General features: G+C 41.5%; 1 protein-coding gene across 1 annotated transcript; it reads left to right on the top strand.

Annotated features, from left to right (window-relative positions):
- Positions 1-1,759: 1,759 nt before the first annotated feature.
- Positions 1,760-21,593, top strand: gtf3c3 (general transcription factor IIIC, polypeptide 3). The gene is made up of 19 exons (XM_079236823.1): positions 1,760-1,900; positions 2,339-2,405; positions 8,377-8,723; positions 8,833-8,956; positions 9,047-9,238; positions 9,593-9,758; positions 9,888-10,035; positions 10,649-10,820; positions 13,056-13,156; positions 13,316-13,487; positions 14,838-15,040; positions 15,490-15,591; positions 15,690-15,816; positions 16,705-16,930; positions 17,040-17,094; positions 17,275-17,410; positions 19,896-20,020; positions 20,165-20,317; positions 20,698-21,593. The coding sequence occupies exons 1-19, from the start codon at positions 1,808-1,810 to the stop codon at positions 20,818-20,820; spliced, it is 2,832 nt and encodes a 943-aa protein (XP_079092949.1). The 5' UTR covers positions 1,760-1,807; the 3' UTR covers positions 20,821-21,593.
- Positions 21,594-22,349: the final 756 nt, after the last annotated feature.

The raw sequence follows: 22,349 nt of genomic DNA, 5'->3' as shown, positions 1-22,349 counted from the left end.
CTTTTCCTAACTCATCATGAATTTGTTTGTTCCTGTATTTATTTATTTATTTATACATTTATTTAATTATTGAAGGTCTTTTATTTTGTAATTAAACATCAACTTGTCTCTGGGTGACATCTTGAGGTAGTCTACTATTAACATGAAGTGGAATTAGTGTAATTTCCTTTCAAATAGCTTTTATTTTGATATTGCCTTCACCGGAAGTGTCCTCTTATTTTGAAGTCAGTTTTTACAAACGTTAGTACAAACGCGTCCCGAAAATCTACGTGCGGGCTGGCCCGACTGTGTTTTTCGAAGTGGAGGCTGGCCTTAACCCAGTCGTTAATAGGCTCGTTCGTTAGAGCTGCGCCTCGCCTGGAATCCAGACGAGAGCAGGCGGCCGCAGCAGGAGGCGTTGACAAAAAACTGCGATCAAGTCGGACAGTTGTCAGCTGTGTATACGCAGGAAGTCACAGAAAAAAGTACTTCCTGTTAGTTCCTAAGTTTTGTTTTCTTGTAGTTTACAGATCACGTTTGGATTTATTATATGTGTTATATGTGTTGTAGTCTGCCTGTGAAATACATTACTAGTAGTTTTGATGTGTGTTGTATAAATACGATTTTGTATTAACAACCACACAATAAATGTTTTTAGATCAAACATGCGACGAATAGTCAATAATCCAGCGTTAAGTATTACAACTACACATAAAATAAGAATTTTTTACAACACGTGGTGTTTGCTGTCAGATCTAAGAGCCAATCAGCTCTCTGATGTGGCGACAGCCAGGCGTTTCCCATCATGCACTGGGCCAAGCAGTCGGGGGAGAGCCACTGCAGCGCCTGCCTCTGAAATCGACGGTCGACTTAGTCTCGTGAGAGTATCGTTGACCACGTGTGCATGACGTCAGAGCAAGTCGGGAGCAAGTCGGACACAAATCTAACCGGCATGCATTGCAAGGAAAGGAGCTTGAATGCTTCCTAACTTAGCTCCTTTAGCATAGGAACCACTGAACCTGCCTTTACGAAAGGAAAGGAGATAATGCCGACCCACAATTTCTTGCAACATTTAAATTGACGTATCATTCGCCGTTCACAAGAACAAATGATCATGACCAAAAAACGCAGATCATGTAAATAACCGTTGCTATAACTTGGAAATACTTGCAATAATCTGTTAAACCTGAACCTAAACGAACGTTACGTTGCTGAAAACTGCTGTAAAGTGATCAAACTGCTGTATTGTTATTCTCTCTCTCGCCCTCATTCTTTTATTGTATTTGACTGCAGTTACAGAAGCTTTAAAGAGTTAAACTGGACAAGCTCTTGAGTCTGAGTCATGTTTTTTGATTATCATCTTTTTAGTCAACTATTTTGTCACATTACAATAACGTGGTGTTTGCTGTCAGATCTAAGAGCCAATCAGCTCTCTGATGTGGCGACAGCCAGGCGTTTCCCGTCATGCACTGGGCCACGCAGTCGTTGGAAAGCAACTGCGGCGGCTGACTGAAATCGACGGTGACTCGATCGCCGCCGATCGATTCTGCGCAGAACTGGCTCATCTCGAACGAGCCTATTGTCAGTTCGTGACGCGGTGACCCTTTCCTTATGATGTCATCCAACCCGGTAGTGTTTGCATGTCACGTGACTACAGTTCATCATGCTGGGGGTTTGTTTTCAGCTTGAAGTGAGGATGGCTTCTCTTACTAACAGTTGGTATTGTGTTGCAGCTGTAGCGTGATATGATGCGTTTAGTCTGAAAAGCACACCTCGTGCCCCGTCAGTGAGCCTTCAGACACAGACCTAGTCCCGTCAACAGACGGAGATGTCTGGGTTCAGCTCTGAGCTGATCGACTACCTGGAGGGTCGGATCACTTTTGAGGAGTTTGACCAGCGGAGGGATGAGCGCAAAGCCAAGGTAATCACACATTATGGATAAACCGTGCAAAACCCCACAGCCTTAGCATAGCTACGTTAGCATAGCTAAAGTATCAATCTATGGCGGCAGCTGTTAACACTACAACATCTTCAACTTGTTTATTACGTTTGTTAGACATTAACTACCACAATTATTACGGCAATTATCATTGAAGCGTTTTACTATTACACTTACGTTAACTTACACTATTAAATATGTATTATTTGATATTTTGGAGCTAGTTAACAGCTAGTTAGCTAAACCATAACTCAGAAGCAGAGCTAATTAGCATAGCTGACACAGGTGCATCACTTTACACCTGATGCTGTTACCGTCAGCTTCACTACGACAATGTCGCAACGCTACGGGCGTTTAGATTAAACGTCTGCTCTAAGATATGCATCGCTGTTTAAGTAACGCAACGTCCTTTCCTCTCAGGACTCAGCTGACGGTGTGGAGGATGACGCTCAGCCCTCTACGTCTGCACAACCCCCGGGGAACACCGGTAACACTGTCTTTTAATCAGGACGTAGCTTTGTGGAGGCACGCTGTGATCACTTGAAGTATTGGTTAGTTTCCTTGAGTGAGAACTGAAACGATGAAATTATTAGTTATTCCACTGAAAAGCAACTCATTTCTCTAATTATTTTAGTATTTTTTTCCCACTCGTTTCAATATATACAATCTGCATATTTGCTTTGTGATATGGTAAATGGACCCGTACTAGTATAGCGCTTTTCTAGTCTTCCGACCACTCAAAGCGCTTTAACCAGTGGTGTAGTGGTCCCTGGAGAAGTAGGTATACTCTTAATTTTGCAATTTTTTTTTTTTAAGCAGCCCATACAGCAAAGGATAAACGCCCTGTTTTATAAATAGTGACATACTCTATTTAGTTTACCCAAAAATGATTAACCTAGTATTATTTACACATTGCCACATGATTCCTGCTGCTTTATGGGGGCAAATTCATGTCAAAAGTAGAGAGCGCAAATGAGCTCCACGAGAGCGCGCAAATCAAACAGCCGCGCGCGTAATTTACTTTGACGAGCGCTTTTACATCACTACGAGAGCAAAATCCCCGCTCGCCCGAGCAAAAGTTGCTCTCGCGCGAGCGAAACTCGCTCTCGTGAAGCTTTAACCTGCTCGCTCGCGTGTCTGTTACCTCCCGCTCGAGTAGATTTTCTTTTTGACAGTAAGTGGGCGGATCCAGTCACCATCCATCTCTACATCTAATTGGTTACAATCCTCGTCTTCGGATTGGCTGGAATGCATTTTGCACCAGGAACAATGGCGGATGAGAAAGTTGACGTTGTCTGAATACTATTGAGACACAAAATGTAACAGGGCTCTCAAGTGTCACGCATTGAGCGTGACTGTCACGCATTTCGGTCTTAAGTCACGCCCTCCCGCCACACATCGTATTTCTCACGCTGAAAAAAAACTCTAGGCTATTTAATGTGCCGCAGCGCGCTAACATGACCTGGTCGCGCAGCCCTCACCATGGAGCTATCAAGCACGTCTCCCCCGAATCCCCAGCCAATCAATAAAAAGAGATGGGCGACACGAATAGCCAATCAGAAAAACGTATCTGTTGTATCTGGGTGAAATGTAATTCCCCCCCTCCCCCCCCCCCCCCCCCCCCCCCCCCCCCGCCGCCGCCGCCGCCGCCGCCGCGCCTCCGTCCGGGGGGAGAGAGAGAGAGATGTCACCCTTACCTGTCTTAAAAACTTGAGAGCCCTGATGTAATTTTAGGATGTTTTCAGGCGAGAAGTTAGTTGTTTAAGCATCAAATCTGTGGTCGGTTTGTCAAGAATCAGCCTACTTAAAAAGATATGCTGACGGTTTGAGTTCCTGCTTGCGGGACCTAGAGCCCCGCAGCACCGGGCCGTCAGCGCTCTGCTGCCCGCCGACAGCAGCCTGATCCCGGCAGGACTTTTTGAAATGATCCGCTGGCTCTGATGTCTCCGCAGCGGTTAAACATGAGATATAATTCAATTTTGAGGATCTAGCGAGCAATCTTTATTATTTTTTATTTATTCACAGTAACGTTACATCAGTTTGACTGAGGGAAAGTTTAAGATTTATAACTTAAGATTTTAATTTAACTTTTACTTTGAACTACAGTGGTGTTTTATTACTTTTAACCAAATTGATTGCAAGTATATATATATATCTGTTATATATATAAATAAATAAATAAATAACAGATACACATAATGTTATATATATATATATATATATATATATATATATATATATATATATATATATATATATATATATATATATATATTGTGTTTATTTATGTTACACCCCGTCCCATATAGCTATATGCTAGGTGTAGTAGTACTATGGGTGGGGTCCTGGGTACAGTTTTAAAAGTGATGGCAATATAATATAATGGTTCCTACAACCATTGCTCTTTTATTAAAAAAACTGAATTAACTGGCGTTGCCTCCAATAGAATAAAAGGTCTGTGCCTCTTATTTAGTCCTTTTATCTTGTGATGTAATTGTATTTTACCCTTTCTTAAACAGTTCTTTAACTTTGACACACCCAAGATACATTAACTGCCTTGAAACACAGTTTGGTATTTATTAGGCGTATGCAACAAACTAAATGGTATGCAGATCGCTTATTAAAGACAATATCAATAGAAATACTACGCAATATGAACAAACCCCAAAATATTTATGAATCCCTCTTTGGAACTTCAAGTCTTTTGCACATTTTCATTGGTTGCCTCTACTTAGGCTCTAATACAACTGAATAGCATCTTTAACATGTGAACATCATTGCTCTCTGCAACTGGGTGCTGAACTTCCTCTCAGGCAGACCCCAATCAGTCAGAGTTGGAACCGCACATCTGACACAAGAACTGTGAGCACAGGGACCCCCCAGGGCTGTGTACTGGGTCCCCTGCTGAACACCCTCTTCACATACGACTGTGTGGCCTCCCAGGAAAACACCAGCATCATCAAGTTTGCGGATGATACAACGGTCATTGGAATGATCAGCTGAGACGGCGTACAGAAGAGAGGTGGAGGAACTTGTGGCCTGGTGTCGGGATAATAATCTCTCCTTGAACGCAGACAAGACAAAGGAGATGATTATCCACCCAAGGAGGAAGAGGGTGCAGGAAGCACCACTTCACATAGGTGGGACAGAGGTGGAAAGGGTGAAAACCTGTAAATTCCAGCAGCGACTGTATTTCTTAAGAAGGCTGAGGAAATTTGGAATGCCACCCAAGATTCTCAGCAACTTCTACAGATGTACGGTCGAGAGCGTCCTTACAGCTCCATCACAGTGTGGTATGGAAGCTGCACTGCAGGACAGGAAGGCACTCTAGCGTGTGATTAAAAACTGCAGAGTACATCTCGGGAGCAGCCTTATTTTTTGCCTTAAGTTTATTGTAATTCTGTGTGTTAGGAGGACCCAGCAAAATAAGCTTTTCATTGGACAGAATAACTGCCTGTTATCTGTGCATATGAGAATAAAAATATCTTGAATCAATACACAGTAAACCCACACATACACACTCAAAATAACAGATACAGAAACACATACATTTTTATATATATATATATATATATATATATATATATATATATATATATATATATATATAAATAATGGCAAACACTTCGGTCAAAAGTAATAAGACACCGTTGTAGTTCAAAGTAAAAGTTAAATTAAAATCTTAAGTTATAAATCTTAAACTTTCCCTCAGTCAAACTGATGTAACGTTACTGTGAATAAATAATAAATATTGCTCGTTAGATCCTCAAAACTGAATTATATCTCATGTTTAACCGCTACGGAGACATCGGAGCCAGCGGATCATTTCAAAAAGTCCTGCCGGGATCAGGCTGCTGTCGGCGGGCAGCAGAGCGCTGACGGCCCGGTGCTGCGGGGCTGTAGGTCCCGCGAGCAGGAACTCAAACCGTCAGCGTATCTTTTTAAGTCGGCTGATTCTTGACAAACCGACCACAGATTTGATGCTTAAACAACTAACTTCTCGCCTGAAAACATCCTAAAATTACATTTTGTGACTCAATAACAGTAGTATTCAGAGAACGTCAACTTTCAGTTGTGTTTTCTCATCCGCCATTGTTCCTGGTGCAAAATGCATTCTAGCCAATCCAAAGACGAGGATTGTAACCAATTAGATGTAGAGATGGATGATGACTGGATCCGCCCACTTACTGTCAAAAAGAAAATCTACTCGAGCGCGAGCAGGTAGCGCGAGATCAACTTTTGCTCGGGCGAGCGGGGATTTTTACGGAAGCGCATTGCATTCACTGGATAAAAAAAAAAAATAGACCCCTTTTCTCGTAATTACGACATCCTGATCTCGTAATTGCGACATCCTGATCTCGTAATTGCGACATCCTGATCTCGTAATTGCGACATCCTGATCTCGTAATTGCGACATCCTGATCTCGTAATTGCGACATCCTGATCTCGTAATTACGACATCCTGATCTCGTAATTACGAGATCTTTTCTCGTAATTACGACATCCTGATCTCGTAATTACGAAAAAAGAAAAAGGAAACGTCTGTAAATTCTCTCTGTGGCAATTATGGCGCTATCGCAGTTAATCTGCTATTGTTACCTTCTCGGTTTGAGACACTGGGAAATACTGATGTTTCTAAAAAATGGGGATGGTATGGCGAGGTGGAGTACTGCAGAACCATGCCAGCCCAGAGCAGCAGCAAGGAGCACGGACAGGAGTGTTCAGGAGGGAGCCGGTTGGCTCGTCGACAGCCGTCGGCCAGCGAGAGACCACCGGCCAGCCAGCTAGTTGTCCAGGGAGTAGACTGTAGCCATGAACATATCCATGAATAACCACAGTGACTCTCAACCCAGTACTGGATTTCTAAATAAGTGCTCATATGAGCAATACATACAATACAGTATTACAACACATAGTAGTAGTAGTGCAACACATTTGTGCTATATGATTTTGTGCTATATGTATTGAAGTAGCCAACAGTTTTAACGTCTGAATATTGTCAACAAACGACTGTCAAATTCAATGAAGTTAAATTAATTAACATCTATAATATTTATTATTACAGATTTCCCATTTAACTGAAATAATTATAAATAATACATTATCTAATAATACTTACAGACTATATAAATTAATTCAATAAATAAAATAAAGTCGTTAATTTTAGAAATGAATTGTCATGCAGCTTCAAATTCCGTTTATTCTGGCGTCAAATGATGTCAATCAAAAGAGCCAAGATATTATATTCTTGTCATCTAAAAAGAGAAATATGTGTGCAGGGCCTTTACCTGGTTATTAAACCACTTGTTTCAGCTCATTTCTCCTCTGTAAACATTATTGTTGGTCAGTTAGTTCATGTATTAGGGTTCTGTGATCATATTAATTCATGTGTTAGGGTTCTGATCATATTGGGCTTTTAGGTTTATTTTTCTGTGCCTTAATTTCGGATGCGAGTCGGTCCGTGTGCTTTGTCTCATAGTGGTGCTTCACATCGCTGATTTTAATATCGCTGAACATGAGTCGTACTGCTCTTGAACTAATTGTCGGAATAATAAACTTATAACAGTCTCTCCATTCTTGGTTAAAGGCTCTGGTTAAGCGGCCCACATTTCTCTTTTTGGAGCGCCAAGTGAAATAACTTCTCTGATTCACGTACTTTTTTCAACTATCTGATCTCTCTCTCCTGTCGCTCCATGTGTGAATATGGCACAAGAGTCGAGGCTTAATGGAATACACACATGTGATTGGTCGAGTGTGTGAGAGGATTTACAAGGCGTGTGTTTCCTGGACCGCTGAATGAGAGCCGCAAAGGCAGGAAAAGCTGCGCCGGTGAAATAGAAGCGATCCATCAACAGTTAATAATTCGGAAATAATAATTAGATTTCGGTCCAGGTTCCACAGACAACGGCGACTGGGTCCGGACCCGGACCGCCTGTGAGTGACCCATGCACTACTAAATAATGCGCACCAGGCACCAGCGGTGATTGAGAAGTGGGTATACGCAATGCTGACTGAAAAATAAGTGGGTATACGCCGTATACCTGCGTATACCCTGGACTACACCACTGGCTTTAACACTACATGACATCATTCACCCATTCACACACTGATGAGAGGAGCTACTATGCAAGGTGCCACATCAGGACTATCTACCATTCACACACCGCCTACGGAGCAATTTAGGGTTAAATTGTGGTGGCTGTTTTTTAGAGCAAACGATTAAACAAGTAAAAACTAAAAATAATTAGATTAAATGATGACTGAAAATGATTGTTAGATGAGCCCTAATATAGCCCGAGAGGCAAAACCCTCCAAGGTGACTCCTCCCATCGGGTATTTGGCAGCTTGACCGTAAGAAGACAAGGTTTAGAGAATTGATGCAAAACGTATTATTATTATTATGATGTATTTTATTAGTGATGTTGACATCACTTTACAATACTCTACCCTCCTGTCAGAAGAGGGAGTCAGCCTGGGGGTCCAGCAGGCCTTTGCCTCCATGTTGGGAGAAAGGCCAGAACCACCATCTTCAGATGAGCATGAGGAGGGAGAGGACGAACACTTAAGCTATGTCGATGATGAAGATGATAAGGACTGCAGGGCGGAGGAAGAGAAGAAAGTGAGGATGGAGATGGAGGAGACAACAAAGAGGCAGAAGCGGCGGAGTAAAGGAGCAAGAGGACGGAGGGCCAGGAAAAAGAGAGAGTTGGAGGAAGAGGAGGAGGATGCAGAGGAGGATCCGACGGTGGGGGACGTGTTTGAGCTGGAGATGGAGCTGAACCGAGAAAACAAGAAGATGATGAGGGTGAGTAGGAGGGAGAGGAGGGGGAGGAGGAGGTGGCGGCAAGAGTGTGTCAATGGGTTTCTCAGCTCTTAATGTGTGTTAGTGTATGACTTTGTTTGTGTTTGTCCAGGAACGGCGTCATCGCAGCAAGCTGCCCCGAGCTCTGAGAGGCTTGATGGGAGAAGCCAACATCCGCTACGCCAGAGGAGAGAAAGAGGACGCCATCTTGATGTGTATGGAGATCATAAGACAGGGTATGAAACAAACTTGTGTGTGTTTTGGGATTTATCAATTCTTACCATTTATCACTTATCTAAATTAATCGTCTTCGCCTTGCCGGCCAGCTCCTTTGGCCTATGAGCCTTTCTCCACATTGGCCATGATCTACGAGGATGACGAAGACATGGACAAGGCGCTGCAGTTTGGTCTGATCGCCGCCCACCTGAACCCTTCAGACTGTGAGGAGTGGATCAGACTTGCAGAAATGTCTCTGGAGCAGGACAACATCCGACAGGCCATTGTCTGCTACTCAAAAGGTCAGATACTCAAAAGTCAAAGATTTTTATATATATATGACATTATTATGCAAACTACTATTTTCAAACTCAGTCCTGTGTGATCCTCTAGGAGAAAATAACATCAAAAATGATTAAATGATTTAACTGCGTTAATTTGACGTCAGACAGCCCTTTCCGCCGAGGAACCAGACTCCATTGACAAAAACAGTAATTTTCTCAATTTTGCCTCAATCTGTTAGTTTGCGTTATTGTGTGACGTTGGTGTTTTAAAAGAGTTTAAAACACCTTTTACGATGCAGAAAACAGACAGACTAATCCATGATGAAAATAGTTATTTGCATTATTCCCATTCCCTCTTGTACTCTACCGCAGCCATTAAGTACGACCCCACCAACGTGCGCTACGTGTGGGAGCGCTCAGGCCTCCACATGCGTCTGGGCGAGCACAAACAGTGCATGGATGGCTACCGCAGGATCCTGTCACTGCTGCCGATGGAAGACGGAGAGCACTTCATGCAGCTCTCCAAGGACATGGCCAAGTACAGTACACACAAAGCAGACCAGGTCCACACATACATCCACAGATGCCGGGGCCTAACACAGTAATTCATGAATACAATGTCAGGATTGTAGGTTGCCACAAACATCTATGTCTGTGTCCTGTCCAGGAGTTACTATGAGAGTAACGACTTACCCTCAGCTCTGGGTGTAATAGAGGAAGCTCTGGAGCGACACCCCAGCCTGGTCAGCGATGACTTCATTAACATGGCAGCTGAGCTCTACATCGCCAACCGCCAGTACAACAAGGCCCTGCAGGTAGACCTCTGTGGGTTTGTGGGCAGAGAAGCTTGTTCTTGTCTAATCGGCCGTGGTTACACACTTCAATGCGACCTGCTTAATCAGATAGTGATCCGATGTGAGGTCCCGGGACAGAGGATGTTGTATTTGTACAGATTGCAAAGCCCATTGAAGCAAATTTGTAATTAGTGATTTTGGGCTATACATAATTAATTTAATTATATTTCGTGGTCAAAGTAGCGGTTGTATAACGGTGGATATCACTTTCCCTTTCCTATAAATGTGTCGCATTAAAAGGTGCACCTCCATATTTGTATAACTTGATGTGACTGTCACAAATAATTCACTGATTTAAAAACACTATTTACATGTCTGGGGATTATACAAACAAGGCCAATTAATTTTTAAATGCTTTAGAGACAAGAGGTGTCCACACCTCGCCGTGGCTGATGGATCCCAATGCGAGCAAGATCTCTGAGCGTACAGACCTGACAGTTAATATGTCCTTCTCGTGTGATCGGATGACAAAAATCGCATTGAAAAGACAGGTGTAATTCCACTTTAAAGATGGAGCAAATTAAAAGTGTAGTTTTTATTACTGAATGAATATCATTTGTGTGTGTTTTCCCAGGTCTTGGTCAAGTTTGCAGGTATAGTTTTGGTAAAGGATGAATCCAAATTGGGGTGTGAGGAACCAAGACAAGAAGAGAGAGTGGCAGAGGAAACGGCTGTGGAGCAAGACGAGAAGAATGAGGAAGACACAAAGTCGACGACTAAGGAGGAAAAAGCTGTTGAAGACAATAGTGAGTAACTGTTTTGAAAAATGTAAACCTTGATGCAGATATTTCCCTTTTCTTTAACCTTACAGTGCAGTACAATATGATGTTCTTGGCACAGACTGAACTGATTAGATGTTGTTGGTCAAAGGTGTGGGCTCTAAAATACATGGGTTTTGGCCATAACTTGGCTAAATATGACAAATGTCTAATAGTTAAGCTATTCAAGATAAAATAAGGTGATGGCAGTACAAATCACCTGTTGTGAATTTAGTTGCGATGGTTTGTCATTTTTTTTTTAAAGTTGGCCCCCGGAAAATACAGTTTGGGAAACACTGGGTTAGCCAGACGTCTGCAGGTTCAACTTGTATTTTCTGGTATCACGGAGCTGCCCACTTTTAATCGGGGTAGTTCACTATGGTAAACGACTAAGCTGTTAGGGAGTGGGCTTAGGGTTCTGAAGATCACATCACAGGATATATAATGTATTTTGTGTAGCCCAAAATCACAAATTTCAAATTTCGCAAGTAAACCAGATTGCTCCATCAGACAAAAACAAATAACATGTGCAACCTGTGCAAAACAAAATGAGTGCAGATGTGTGAGCCATCAAGATGGATCGGTATTAGTGGTTGCATTGAGCTGCTTTCCTCTACAAATTTTTTTTTGTTTTTCTAACCGCAACGTCATCACGTGACGCGAGCAAAAGAGTGGAGAACTCGGCTGCATCAACTTTTCATGCGGCCTGTTAACCTGTTGCGCAATGGCTTCTGGCTCGACGGAACAGTCAGAAACTGACACAGCTGAGACTTTAGTCTCGAAGAGGAACAGCACGTCGGTGGTGTGGAACTATTTTGGTTTAAAAAAAGAAGATGCTGCGCAGCGTCAGGTGATGTGCAGAGCATGCCGTGCTCTTGTTGCTACTTCACGGGGTAGCACTACAAACTTGTTCCAGCACTTAACAAAATAATTAATTTAAAAACAAAGAAGGTACGGCCCATTTGGGGTGGGTCTTACAATGTTCCTATATCCTCAAAGGGGGGGCTTGACAGAAAGTTTGGAAACCACTGCAGTAGACCAAATTTAAAAAATCATTAATTAATATCATACTTACCAAATCTGCCTCAGGAGGTTTTGCCCTTGACGTTAGTGGTCACTGTCCCATCGCATGTGTCATGGTGGCTTGTTTATGTTGGCTGAAAATACTAGGTATAATAAATATGGTATTTCTATTACCTTGAGAGATGTGTATCAAAGTACTAAAATCACTGCTGCATCTTCATTAGATAATTGATAGGCACATTCCTTTTAGAAAGCTCAGGAAGGATAAGTTGACATTTTGAACAGAAGTCATCAGCAAAAAGAACATTTTTGTCTATGCTGCATTGTCTTATTGTCTTGAAATGTGTCAGCCTCATAACCCAGCCAAATACATCAAAGTGATTATTATTCATGAGGAAACAATTATTGTTATGTTCTTTCATCCATGAGGCAAAATTAGCTCACACCTTTCTCTAGTGTGCCCTCAAACATCAATGTGGATTACAGAAAAGTATTTATTTTCATGTCATATCTCTTTTTTATGTAGCAAGAAGATATGACTCATATTTGCCTCAATGTGAACATTTTAAGAACCATACAATCAAATACAGTTTTGCTTTTAACTTCTATTGACCCTTTGTTAAGCCCCGCCCCTCGCTGCCGTCAGTTACCATGAAGCCCACACTGTCACTCACTGCACGTCTCATAAAGATACACATGTTTAAAAACAAAACAGTATAGTTCTCTGATCATCTGATATCTAACAAACAAGATTAACAACTATTTCAATACTTTCTTCCCCATTGCATAGATATGCAAATGAGGTATATAATCATGATATATCCCTCTGTCTGGTATCATTGACCGTAGCTACAATAACTGTAGGTGGCTTGTTAATATTGGATGAAAAAAATCAACAAAGTGTAGAGCCTTTTTTTGTGATTGATTCTGTTTGAGTTATTGTATTATTGTGGAAATGTAGTCACGCCTTTGCAGTAAATCTTCTCACACTCCCCACACTCCACCTCCACCAAAGAAGCTGTCATCATAATTGTTGTTTTTTTGGAGCATAGGAACGCTGATTGTGTATGTATTGTGTGTGTGTGTGTGTGTGTGTGTGTGTGTGTGTGTGTGTGTGTGTGTGTGTGTGTGTGTGTGTGTGTGTGTGTGTGTGTGTGTGTGTGTGTGTGTGTGTGTGTGTGTGTGTGTGTGTGTGTCCAGATGAAATTAAAGATGTACATGTACCAGACAGTGTTCCAGTGGACCTTAGGTCCAAGCTAACTGTCTGCCTCATACACCTGCATGTCGACACACCCCTGGAGGTAAACATAACTTAAAATATTTTATTAGTATCACACTTGCATCATTTAGAAAATCTAATTTAAGCTTAAAATATTGATTTCTAGCAGTGAGTTTTAACTTTTTGAGGGAAATGGATATAAAACATCTGTCTCCATCGCTCTGTACACGCTCACTTACAGGGGCTAGTGTCATCGCTGATGGAGCAGAATCCAGAGGAGATTGGTGACTTGTACCTGGACGTAGGTGAAGCCTACCTGGAGGAGGGAAAGTACATGACCGCTCTGCCTCTGCTATCGGCCCTCGTCATATCCGAGAAGTACAATCTGGCTGTCGTCTGGCTCCGACACGCAGGTACGGCCAACATAAAGCATACGTTCACAAATGATGTAAATACGATGTATACACACAATCGAATATCTTCAAGGTGTAACACTGACATCTAGTGTTTCAAAAGGGAACTGCAGACAAATCTAAATATTGTTGAGAGGTGTCTCTTCCCCAGATTCAAAGTTCACACTGGTTGCTAGGTTGAGCACACTGAGACGACACCAGCGCAACATTATGCTTTTGAAATGGCGAGCGACAATGTCAATTGATCAGCTAATGTTCACAATGTTTTTTTGTTTAGTTTTTTTCAAATTATAAACCAGCTAATGTTTGCTTTTTCATAACTCTGTCTACTACTTTCCAGACCCTGTTCAAGGGATACTTTAACAGGGCCACTGTCCATAGCCACTTTCATACTAGTAACAGTGATAGATTAAGGTTTACTAACCTTAGCTGGAGCTCAATGATTACCTGTTCTGGACAAAATTATCAAACTCGCCACCGTCTTAAAATCCTTCTGGGCTCTAAACTGTCTCCATCCTTCAACTGCATCTCTCTTGATCCAGTTTTTTTTTTGCTCCCATGACTGATGCACGCTGCATTTGCCTGTCGGTGTGTTTCATGTCTGACATAAATGGGCAGTGGGCGGGATCACACGGGCCAAAATGAAAACGGAAGCCAGTATTTCAACGAGGCATGTTTCCTTAATCTCTGACATATTATATTCATTTTATGATCTAATACAGCACATATTGTTCCGTTTTTTCTTTTCTTTTTTTTAAATGAAGAATGATGGTCAAATTGAACATTTGATTTTCAGGATAGAGTCTAAGCTTCAAGCCTCTGGGTGTCTTTTGTTGATACAGTTCAACAGCACACAAATGTGAACATCCAAAATGATCATATAGTTGAATCAATTTCTTTCTCGCATTACAACCTTTATTTCAGAGGATTTATTGCAGGCCTGTTGTTTTAGACTGTATTAGTTTTAGATAGCTGGACCTAATAAACTGGCAACTGAATGTTTATTTAAATGCTCCAACTAGATGGTTTAAAAAAAAAAAAAAAAAATATATATATATATATATATATATATATATATATATATATATATATATATATATATATATATATATATATATATATATATATATATATATATATATATATATATATAAAAACTGTAATCCTGCGCAAACATATTTGGTAACTGAGGTTCTTTGGAAGCATGCGTTCCAAAACATTCTCCACTGTGTGAAACTTTAAAACTACGGTGCAAGACTGGATTTAAAATGACCTTCTCAATTTTGCTCTGATTAGAGAAAATGACATATAGACTGTTACACAAGCACCTTCATCACTTGTCCCACGCAGAGTGTCTGAAGGCGCTGGGCCACATGGAGGCGGCGGCACAGAGCTACACTAAGGTGGTGGACATGGCTCCGCAGCACCTGGAGGCTCGGCTCTCCCTGGCCACCCTGCAGCAGCAGCTGGGCCGGCCCGAGTGCGCCCTCAAGGCGCTGGAGTCCATGTACGACAGCGAGACGCTGGCACAGGACTCGTCAGCTGCACAAAAGGAAAGTTTTTTTTTTTTTATGAGCATCTTCCGATATCTCCTTCTGAAAAAACCTTGAATACTGCATTTGATCAGTTTTACGTTCACTCAAATACTATATGAAAGATTTACTAAAGCCCATCTCTGACAAGGGAAGAAAAAAACAAAGGCCTTGCTAAAAATATGAAGGCTCAAGGTAAACACAAATTATGACATACTAATAAAGATTTGTATTTACCAAACCTACAAATTAAGTCAGAAATGTGAATTTATATCTGTTTTATTTTTGTGATTCAGAACTTTTTACATGTTTTTCTTTTCCTGGCTTGGATGGGTTTCCATACATACTTAATAAATACTGAACAATTAAAAACCTGACTTTAGCTCTACTAGTGTATGGATTTGAAAAAGAGGGCCGATATTGTTTTATCTCTGTGTATCCTCATATCTCTATGTATGCTGTGGTTGTAGGAACTAAAGCTGCTGCTGCATCGGTCCACACTGCTGAAGACTCAGGGACAGACACAGGACTACCTGGATGCTATGATCACTATGATCTCAATGCTACTCAAGGTAACACACTCATAAACACACACATGCGTTTTATCTAGGAAGATTAAAGCTAATGTGTGATCATGTGAACGGAACAATTGCTTTTCCCCGTGTCTTAGGTGGCCATGCAGCGAGCTAAGGTGTGTGTGCGTTCTGTAACGGTGTCGGGCAAAACCCACCTGAGACTGGTGAAGGCCATCCTGCCAGAGATCGCTGACCACGAAGCTGCCTATCTGGATAACACTGGTAAGGATATACTATGTGCGTGTATTTGTTGGTTTGCTCCTTTTTAAAGTGTAATTTTTTTCACAGTGAAATGGAATATATCAGTGTTGTACAGTTACAAGAGGGATTTTAATCAAATCCTTCACGTTTGATTGGACCGCCACAAAGTGGAGCTATGGAGCTAAAGAGGACTGTCACCTCCCTCACCTGTCGCCTCCCTCAGCTGTGGTTGGAGGACAAGGGAGAGATGAAGGTTTTATGTTGTCAGAGGAAATTTTATGGTTTTCATGATTATTATTATTAACCAGATTATCTCAAAAGGCCTATAGCTAATGAACTTAAATATTTGTATTATCATCATTTGGTCTTTAACCTTTTTTAAAGTTATATAAGATGTGGACGTAGTCATGACGTCACCCGTTGGTTTGTGGGCTGCCGTTATGAAGCCTTGAGTTTGTGGATTGCGCCGTTGCCATCTTGGATTATGGCCGTTGCCACGTTAGTTTTCTTGCAACCGATAAATGAAAGTTACCATATTTTGAATGCGGAGGAGTGACATGAAAGACGCAGTATACGTCGGCGACCTGTCAATCGCAGTAAGCCGGCCCATACTACGCTTTGACTCAAATGGACATGGTGTAATGAAGAAGATTGAGACCATACAATCATTTTCACAATGTTTACTGAGGTAATGAATCAAGTGGGGTTATTTTCTCATAGACTTCTATACAATCAGACTTTTTTTTTCCCCTCAACCGGAGGAGTCACTCCCTGCTGGTCAGTAGACAGAATGCAGGTTTAAGACACTTCCGCATTGGCTTCACTCTTCTGAATCGGAGGTTGCCGACTAGTGTCATTACAATTCATACCGATGCTATGCTGATGGCATCATCTCATCCCTGTGCCCAGGTAAAACCAATGTTCTGTCCAAAGAAGACTGGTGGCAGCTGCTGGTGAGCTGCGTGCTGACACTTTCCGAGGTGCAGCGCTACGAGGAGGCCGAGCTGCTGGTCGAGTCCGCCATGGAGTTCTACTCTTTCTACGACAACAAGCCAAGGAGGAAGGAGATGGAGTGCTTTGGCCTGTCCGCCACCATTCTCGACCACAACTACTACAAGGCCTACAACTACATCAGGTAGACTCTCATGTCCAGCTCCATCAGGCACATAATCTGTGTTCACTTGTTTTGTGACAGTTGTTAAAAGTACAGTGTGAATTGTCCTGTCGGTTTTCCTCCTCGACAGATTGATGCTGATGGAAAATGTGGATCGCCCTCAGCTTTGGAATATTTTCAACCAGGTCTGGCTATGTGCTAAGATTTCTCTTTTCATAAACAAAACTCCCTTAGTGCACAATATTTCAATTTAAAAGGAAAGTTTGGTCGAATTACCATGTAGTCTTTAAACGTTTCCCTGTTCCCATGTATCGGTTCTCGTGGACGTAAAAAGCAAATGTCTGAAATGTTTTGTACTCCCTCAGCTGACCATAACCTCCCAACACCAGCGTCACCATCGCTTCTGTCTGCGTCTGCTGTTAAAACATCCCGACAACCACGCCTTGTGCGTCCTGTGCGGACACAATGCCATGGTGTCGGGGAGCTTCAAACACGCTCTGGGTAAAACGCGCGCACACACACACACACACACACACACACACACACACACACACACACACACTACTGACTGCACTCCTTGTTCTGCATGTTTTATATAATGGAATAGAATAAACATTCTAAGCTAATTATGTAAAAAATGGTTTGAAAACACCTGTTACAGCAGTACAACTACATGATTAAAATGTTATGTCTGTTTATAAACAGACTAACAGAACCACTGCAAGGGTGTCCAAGCTGCCCATTTTTTTTTATTGGCCTGCAGCACGTTTTTTATTTTTTTTATTTTGTGTTTTCATCACATCAGAGTCCTCCTTGACATCAAAATAAACAAACATGATAAAGCAGGTACCAAATGGTCTAAACGGTGGCGTTTAGTGTCGGTAGTCTAAATGCGAGTATAAATTCTAACTCTTACATACATGAACATCCACACTAACAGATGCCCATACACTTACGCAGCAGTCTACACACATACCCGTACAGCATACCCGTATGCTCCCTCCTCTATGTACTCACTTCAACATACACACTCCACCAGGAGGGCTCAGCAAGGAGGGGGGGAAGGACCGAAACGCCCAACCAAGTACAGATAAATGCAATTAAGTAATACATGCCGTAAGTACTAAAAATGAAGTAAATAACCAATGAAGAAAAAATAATAATAAAGCACGTTTTAAAAGTATAATGGAAAGAAAGTCAAGTAAATGGCAGCTAGCCTGCAAGCTCAACAATCATATTTTTGCCGTCTGAACAAAGTACGAGAAAATGCCACACGAGCAGCTGCGGGGTCGCTCCGCTCATAGCGCGACACGGGAAACCTCTCACGACTTCATTAAACAGAGCCTCACTAAAGTCACAGGAATATTGTGCCTGGAAAAGATCAGAACCAGAACCATTTATTTGCCATGTATGTTTTCACATGCAAGGAATTTGTCCTGGCGGGAGGTGCGTCACATTGAACATTTAACAATGAACAACAACAAAAAAACATTTAACAATAAACAGAGTGCAATAAATGGGAGCATGAATATTTACAATTGAGTCTAATTTAGAGAGATTTATATATGTTTAACTTAAAATTCTACTGTAAAGCTGCTCGCAGCTGTGACTGGGCCCTCGCTCCAGCACGTCGATGACACCTGCGGGTCGCCGGCTCTCCCGGCCGAGAACCTCCGCCTGGCAGGCAAACGTTCTCAGCCGGACGAGCCGGCGACCCTTCAGCTTACCCCGACGTGCTGGAGTGAGGGCTCAGTCACAGCTGCGAGCAGTTTTAATTTGTATGTACATACGTATGTATGTAAAGTGATCAAAAGCTTAAGGTTTCATGGTGTGGCAACTATTTCATATGGTTTTTGATCATACAGCAAGCTGTTGTAACTCAACTTTACTTTGTCAAAACTGTTCCAAAGTTAACGTGTGTGTGTGTGTGTGTGTGTGTGTGTGTGTGTGTGTGTGTGTGTGTGTGTGTGTGTGTGTGTGTGTGTGTGTGTGTGTGTGTGTGTGTGTGTGTGTGTGTGTGTGTGTGTGTGTGTGTGCGTGCGTGCGTGTGTTTTTTTAAATTTTTTTTGTTTTTCTTTCATTTTGCGATATACCTCACCGAGTGGCCCAGACTTTCATATATTTTTCTGTTTGTGGCCCTCAGTGGAAAAAGTTTGGACACCCCTGCACTAGTGTCTGTCAGGGTTTAAGGCCTTACAGGGAACACTGGGATTGGGCCAAAGTGTAAACACTTCACCTCTCTGCTTCTTCTTTAGTGTTTATTGTCTGTTGGTAAACTAGCTTAGAAGTGAGTTTCCACCACCAAGTGGACTGAAGTCGCTACACATGGGCTCTTTCAGTGTCATTATGTTTGACTCGGGAGCGACACCTAGTGGCTTCATATCAAACCAGTTTAAAACATTTTACACCAGCCCAGCGTTCATATACATGATTTGCATTGATAATTTAGAGCTAACATGGCTAATGCTAGGAAAAACCCTAGGAGTTGGTTCATTTGGATTGGAAATTCTATACAAATTGTGCTCAACAAATGTCATCCTAAAGGCTGATCGGGGTCAAAAACTACTACGTTGTATGTCAGCTTCACTTGACGCTTATTCACACAAATGTTCTGGTTTTTAGGAACATTTATTAAGTTTAACATTTTTTCTGCTCCTAATCATTAATTTTCTTCAGATCCTAACAAGACCACGCTTTTAAGAAGTTGCATAAAGCGTGTTTATATGCCATTCCCTTTTTAAGAGATATTGACATTTAATTAAATTCAGTTTATTTTGTATAGCCCAAAATTACAAATTTGTGATTTACAATCTGTACACAAACGACATCCCTGTCCCAGGACCTCACATCGATGTTTGCATTGCTGCTTTCAGCTATACTTACTATTTTATTTTTGCTTTAATTTTTCCATAGCAGTTTGCAAAAACATTTGTTGATAATTTTCCATCTGTATTAATCTAACACATTTTGTATCTTTTTTTTTTAGGCCAGTATGTTCAGGCCTTCCAGACTCACCCCAAAATCCCACTCCACAGCCTGTGTGTGGGTCTCACCTTTTTCCACATGGCATCTCAGAAGTATGTCGCCAAACGACATACACTGGTGCTACAGGTAGTGTGTGTGTGTGTGTGTGTGTGTGTGTGTGTGTGTGTGTGTGTGTGTGTGTGTGTGAAGCAGTAGCAATCCTGTCAAATTAAACCAGAAACATCTGTACTTCCTCTACTCCGATCTTCCTAAATATATTTGTGTTTTCAGGGTTTCTCCTTTCTTTGGCGATACGTGGACCTCCGTGGAGTGTGTCAGGAGAGCATGTACAACCTGGGCAGAGCACTGCACCAGATAGGCCTCACACATTTGGCCATACATTACTACCAGACGGCACTCACACTGCCTGCTCAGAAACTGGAGGTGTGTAGACATACTTAACCATTTCTTTCTTCACGTCATCCATTATACTGTGTTCATACCAAAGATTACATACGAAGTGTTTACAAAATGCTTGCATTGGCAAGGCGTTTTGTAAACACAAAATCGTGCCAAAAAAATACTGTAGCTGTAGGTGTTCCCCCTGAGCGCTACAATACCTCATATTATAGCACCAATCGATCCAAGCTCCATTTAGAAAACAAGCATTTTAAAAATGATTTGCTTTGTCGTCTTGCGTAGAGAACTAACCAAACATGAACTTTACAAATCTGCATCATTGTAGGTAGTTATTTTGGCATCCCTTTTTGTCCGTTTATTGCAAATGTCCCTCTGCCTCCTTTCACCACCGGTCCTACTTGCAGGGTATCCCTGATGATCAACTAGATTTGAGGAGGGAGATCGCCTTCAATCTCTCGCTCATCTACCAGGCTAGCGGGAACATGGAGATGGCCCACCAGCTCATCCAGACACACTGCATTGTTTGAAGCATGCACAAAAAAGCTTTGTCATCTCCGGCAGTATTTATTGAGACTCCATGCAAGAACTGCCTTGTAAAAATATGGAGGACTAAAAACTATGTATTCATGAATATGCGAATAAATGTTTAATGAACAAATAACATCTGGAATTCATACAAAAATAAGTAAATGCATCGATGCATATATGTTGATACAAATTCACAAATACATGTTTTTTCCATTTATTTCTACATCTATGTGATGTACATTTTGTATTTCTATAATTATATGTATTGATTTATGTGTGTTAAGGAGTTGGATGGTACTAATTTCACTGTAGCACGATTGGTCAAAGGATCCTTTCAGCTTCATGTAATGTATTTATTTCTGTATTGATTGATTTTATGAACAAGTAATGTTTTGTCCTCCGTACGAAATAGCTCTAGTTCAAATGTCTGTCTTATATAACATAGCAACATTTATGTTTTCATTTCAGTTGTGTTGAACATGTAAGGATAAGGGATTTAATAGGTTGTCATGGTGTTTATATTTTCCCAGCTTTTCATCAACATTTCATCTGTCATTATCAGTTTTACAGATAAATATTGGAGACTGGGGTAGTAATTAGTTTTTTTTCAGTGGACGTCAGATTTGAAAATAAGATTGTATTATATGTACATGTATTATCAAATTTTTTTTAAACCAGAATGCTGTTACAATCAATTTTGTGAAGATGGCACTATTTTTGTTAATTAAACACTGATTGAAAGAAATGCGCATAATGTTGCGTTGAGCACTCATGTGATTGTTTTGTTAGACTTTTCCTTTTTGTTGTTGTGAGGATTAAGGCGGTCGGATTAATTGACAAATCCCTCTTTTCTCCTAACCGTCTGCTTCCATCATGTCTCCTCACCGGATCACTGCACTCCATCTAGGTCTGGGACGGGACCAGCCTGGCTGTTCTTCAGTCACTGAATAATGGAAGCATCAGTAATATTGTACAAAAACAATATAATAGTATAGAAACGGCCAAAAAGTTGAACTACTGAATCCTAATAAGAATTACAACCTTTTAACCCTGTATAATATGACCTATAATAATTATGTAATGTCTGTGGATTTAGAGAACGTGGTAGAGTTTTTTTTATATGGGCTCCTAACTGGTCCTCCATGTGTGGGACCTTTGTCTAGCGGCCCTTTGAAGGAACCTTAGTTTGGGAAACCATGCCCCATAACGGGGGCAGTTATTTTAATTGTTGAGCTCGGTCAGTATGGACTCCAACAACAAGGCCTGACTCTTAAAGCGCTTCTAACGGAAATATCTGTTTTCTAACGGGAACGCGGTCGCTGTTTCTCTCGCATGGCAGCGCGCACGCAGAGCGGCACGGAGTGCAGCGGAAACGGGGAGGCGGATATGAAGCGGCCCAGACAAATAAATACGATATGAACGCGTCTTTCCACCCGGCCTGGCAACATTACGGACAAGTCAACGACGCAGTGGTGTGACAGACTTGGCAACCATGCTTCAAGAATAGGGATAATTCAATAAAACGACA

This window comes from Taurulus bubalis (genome assembly GCF_910589615.1).
Source record: "Taurulus bubalis genome assembly, chromosome: 21".
In the NCBI taxonomy this organism is placed as follows: Eukaryota; Metazoa; Chordata; class Actinopteri; order Perciformes; family Cottidae; genus Taurulus; species Taurulus bubalis.
The sequence above is the reverse complement of the archived record's forward strand: the minus strand, read 5'-3'. Positions and strand labels throughout refer to the sequence as shown.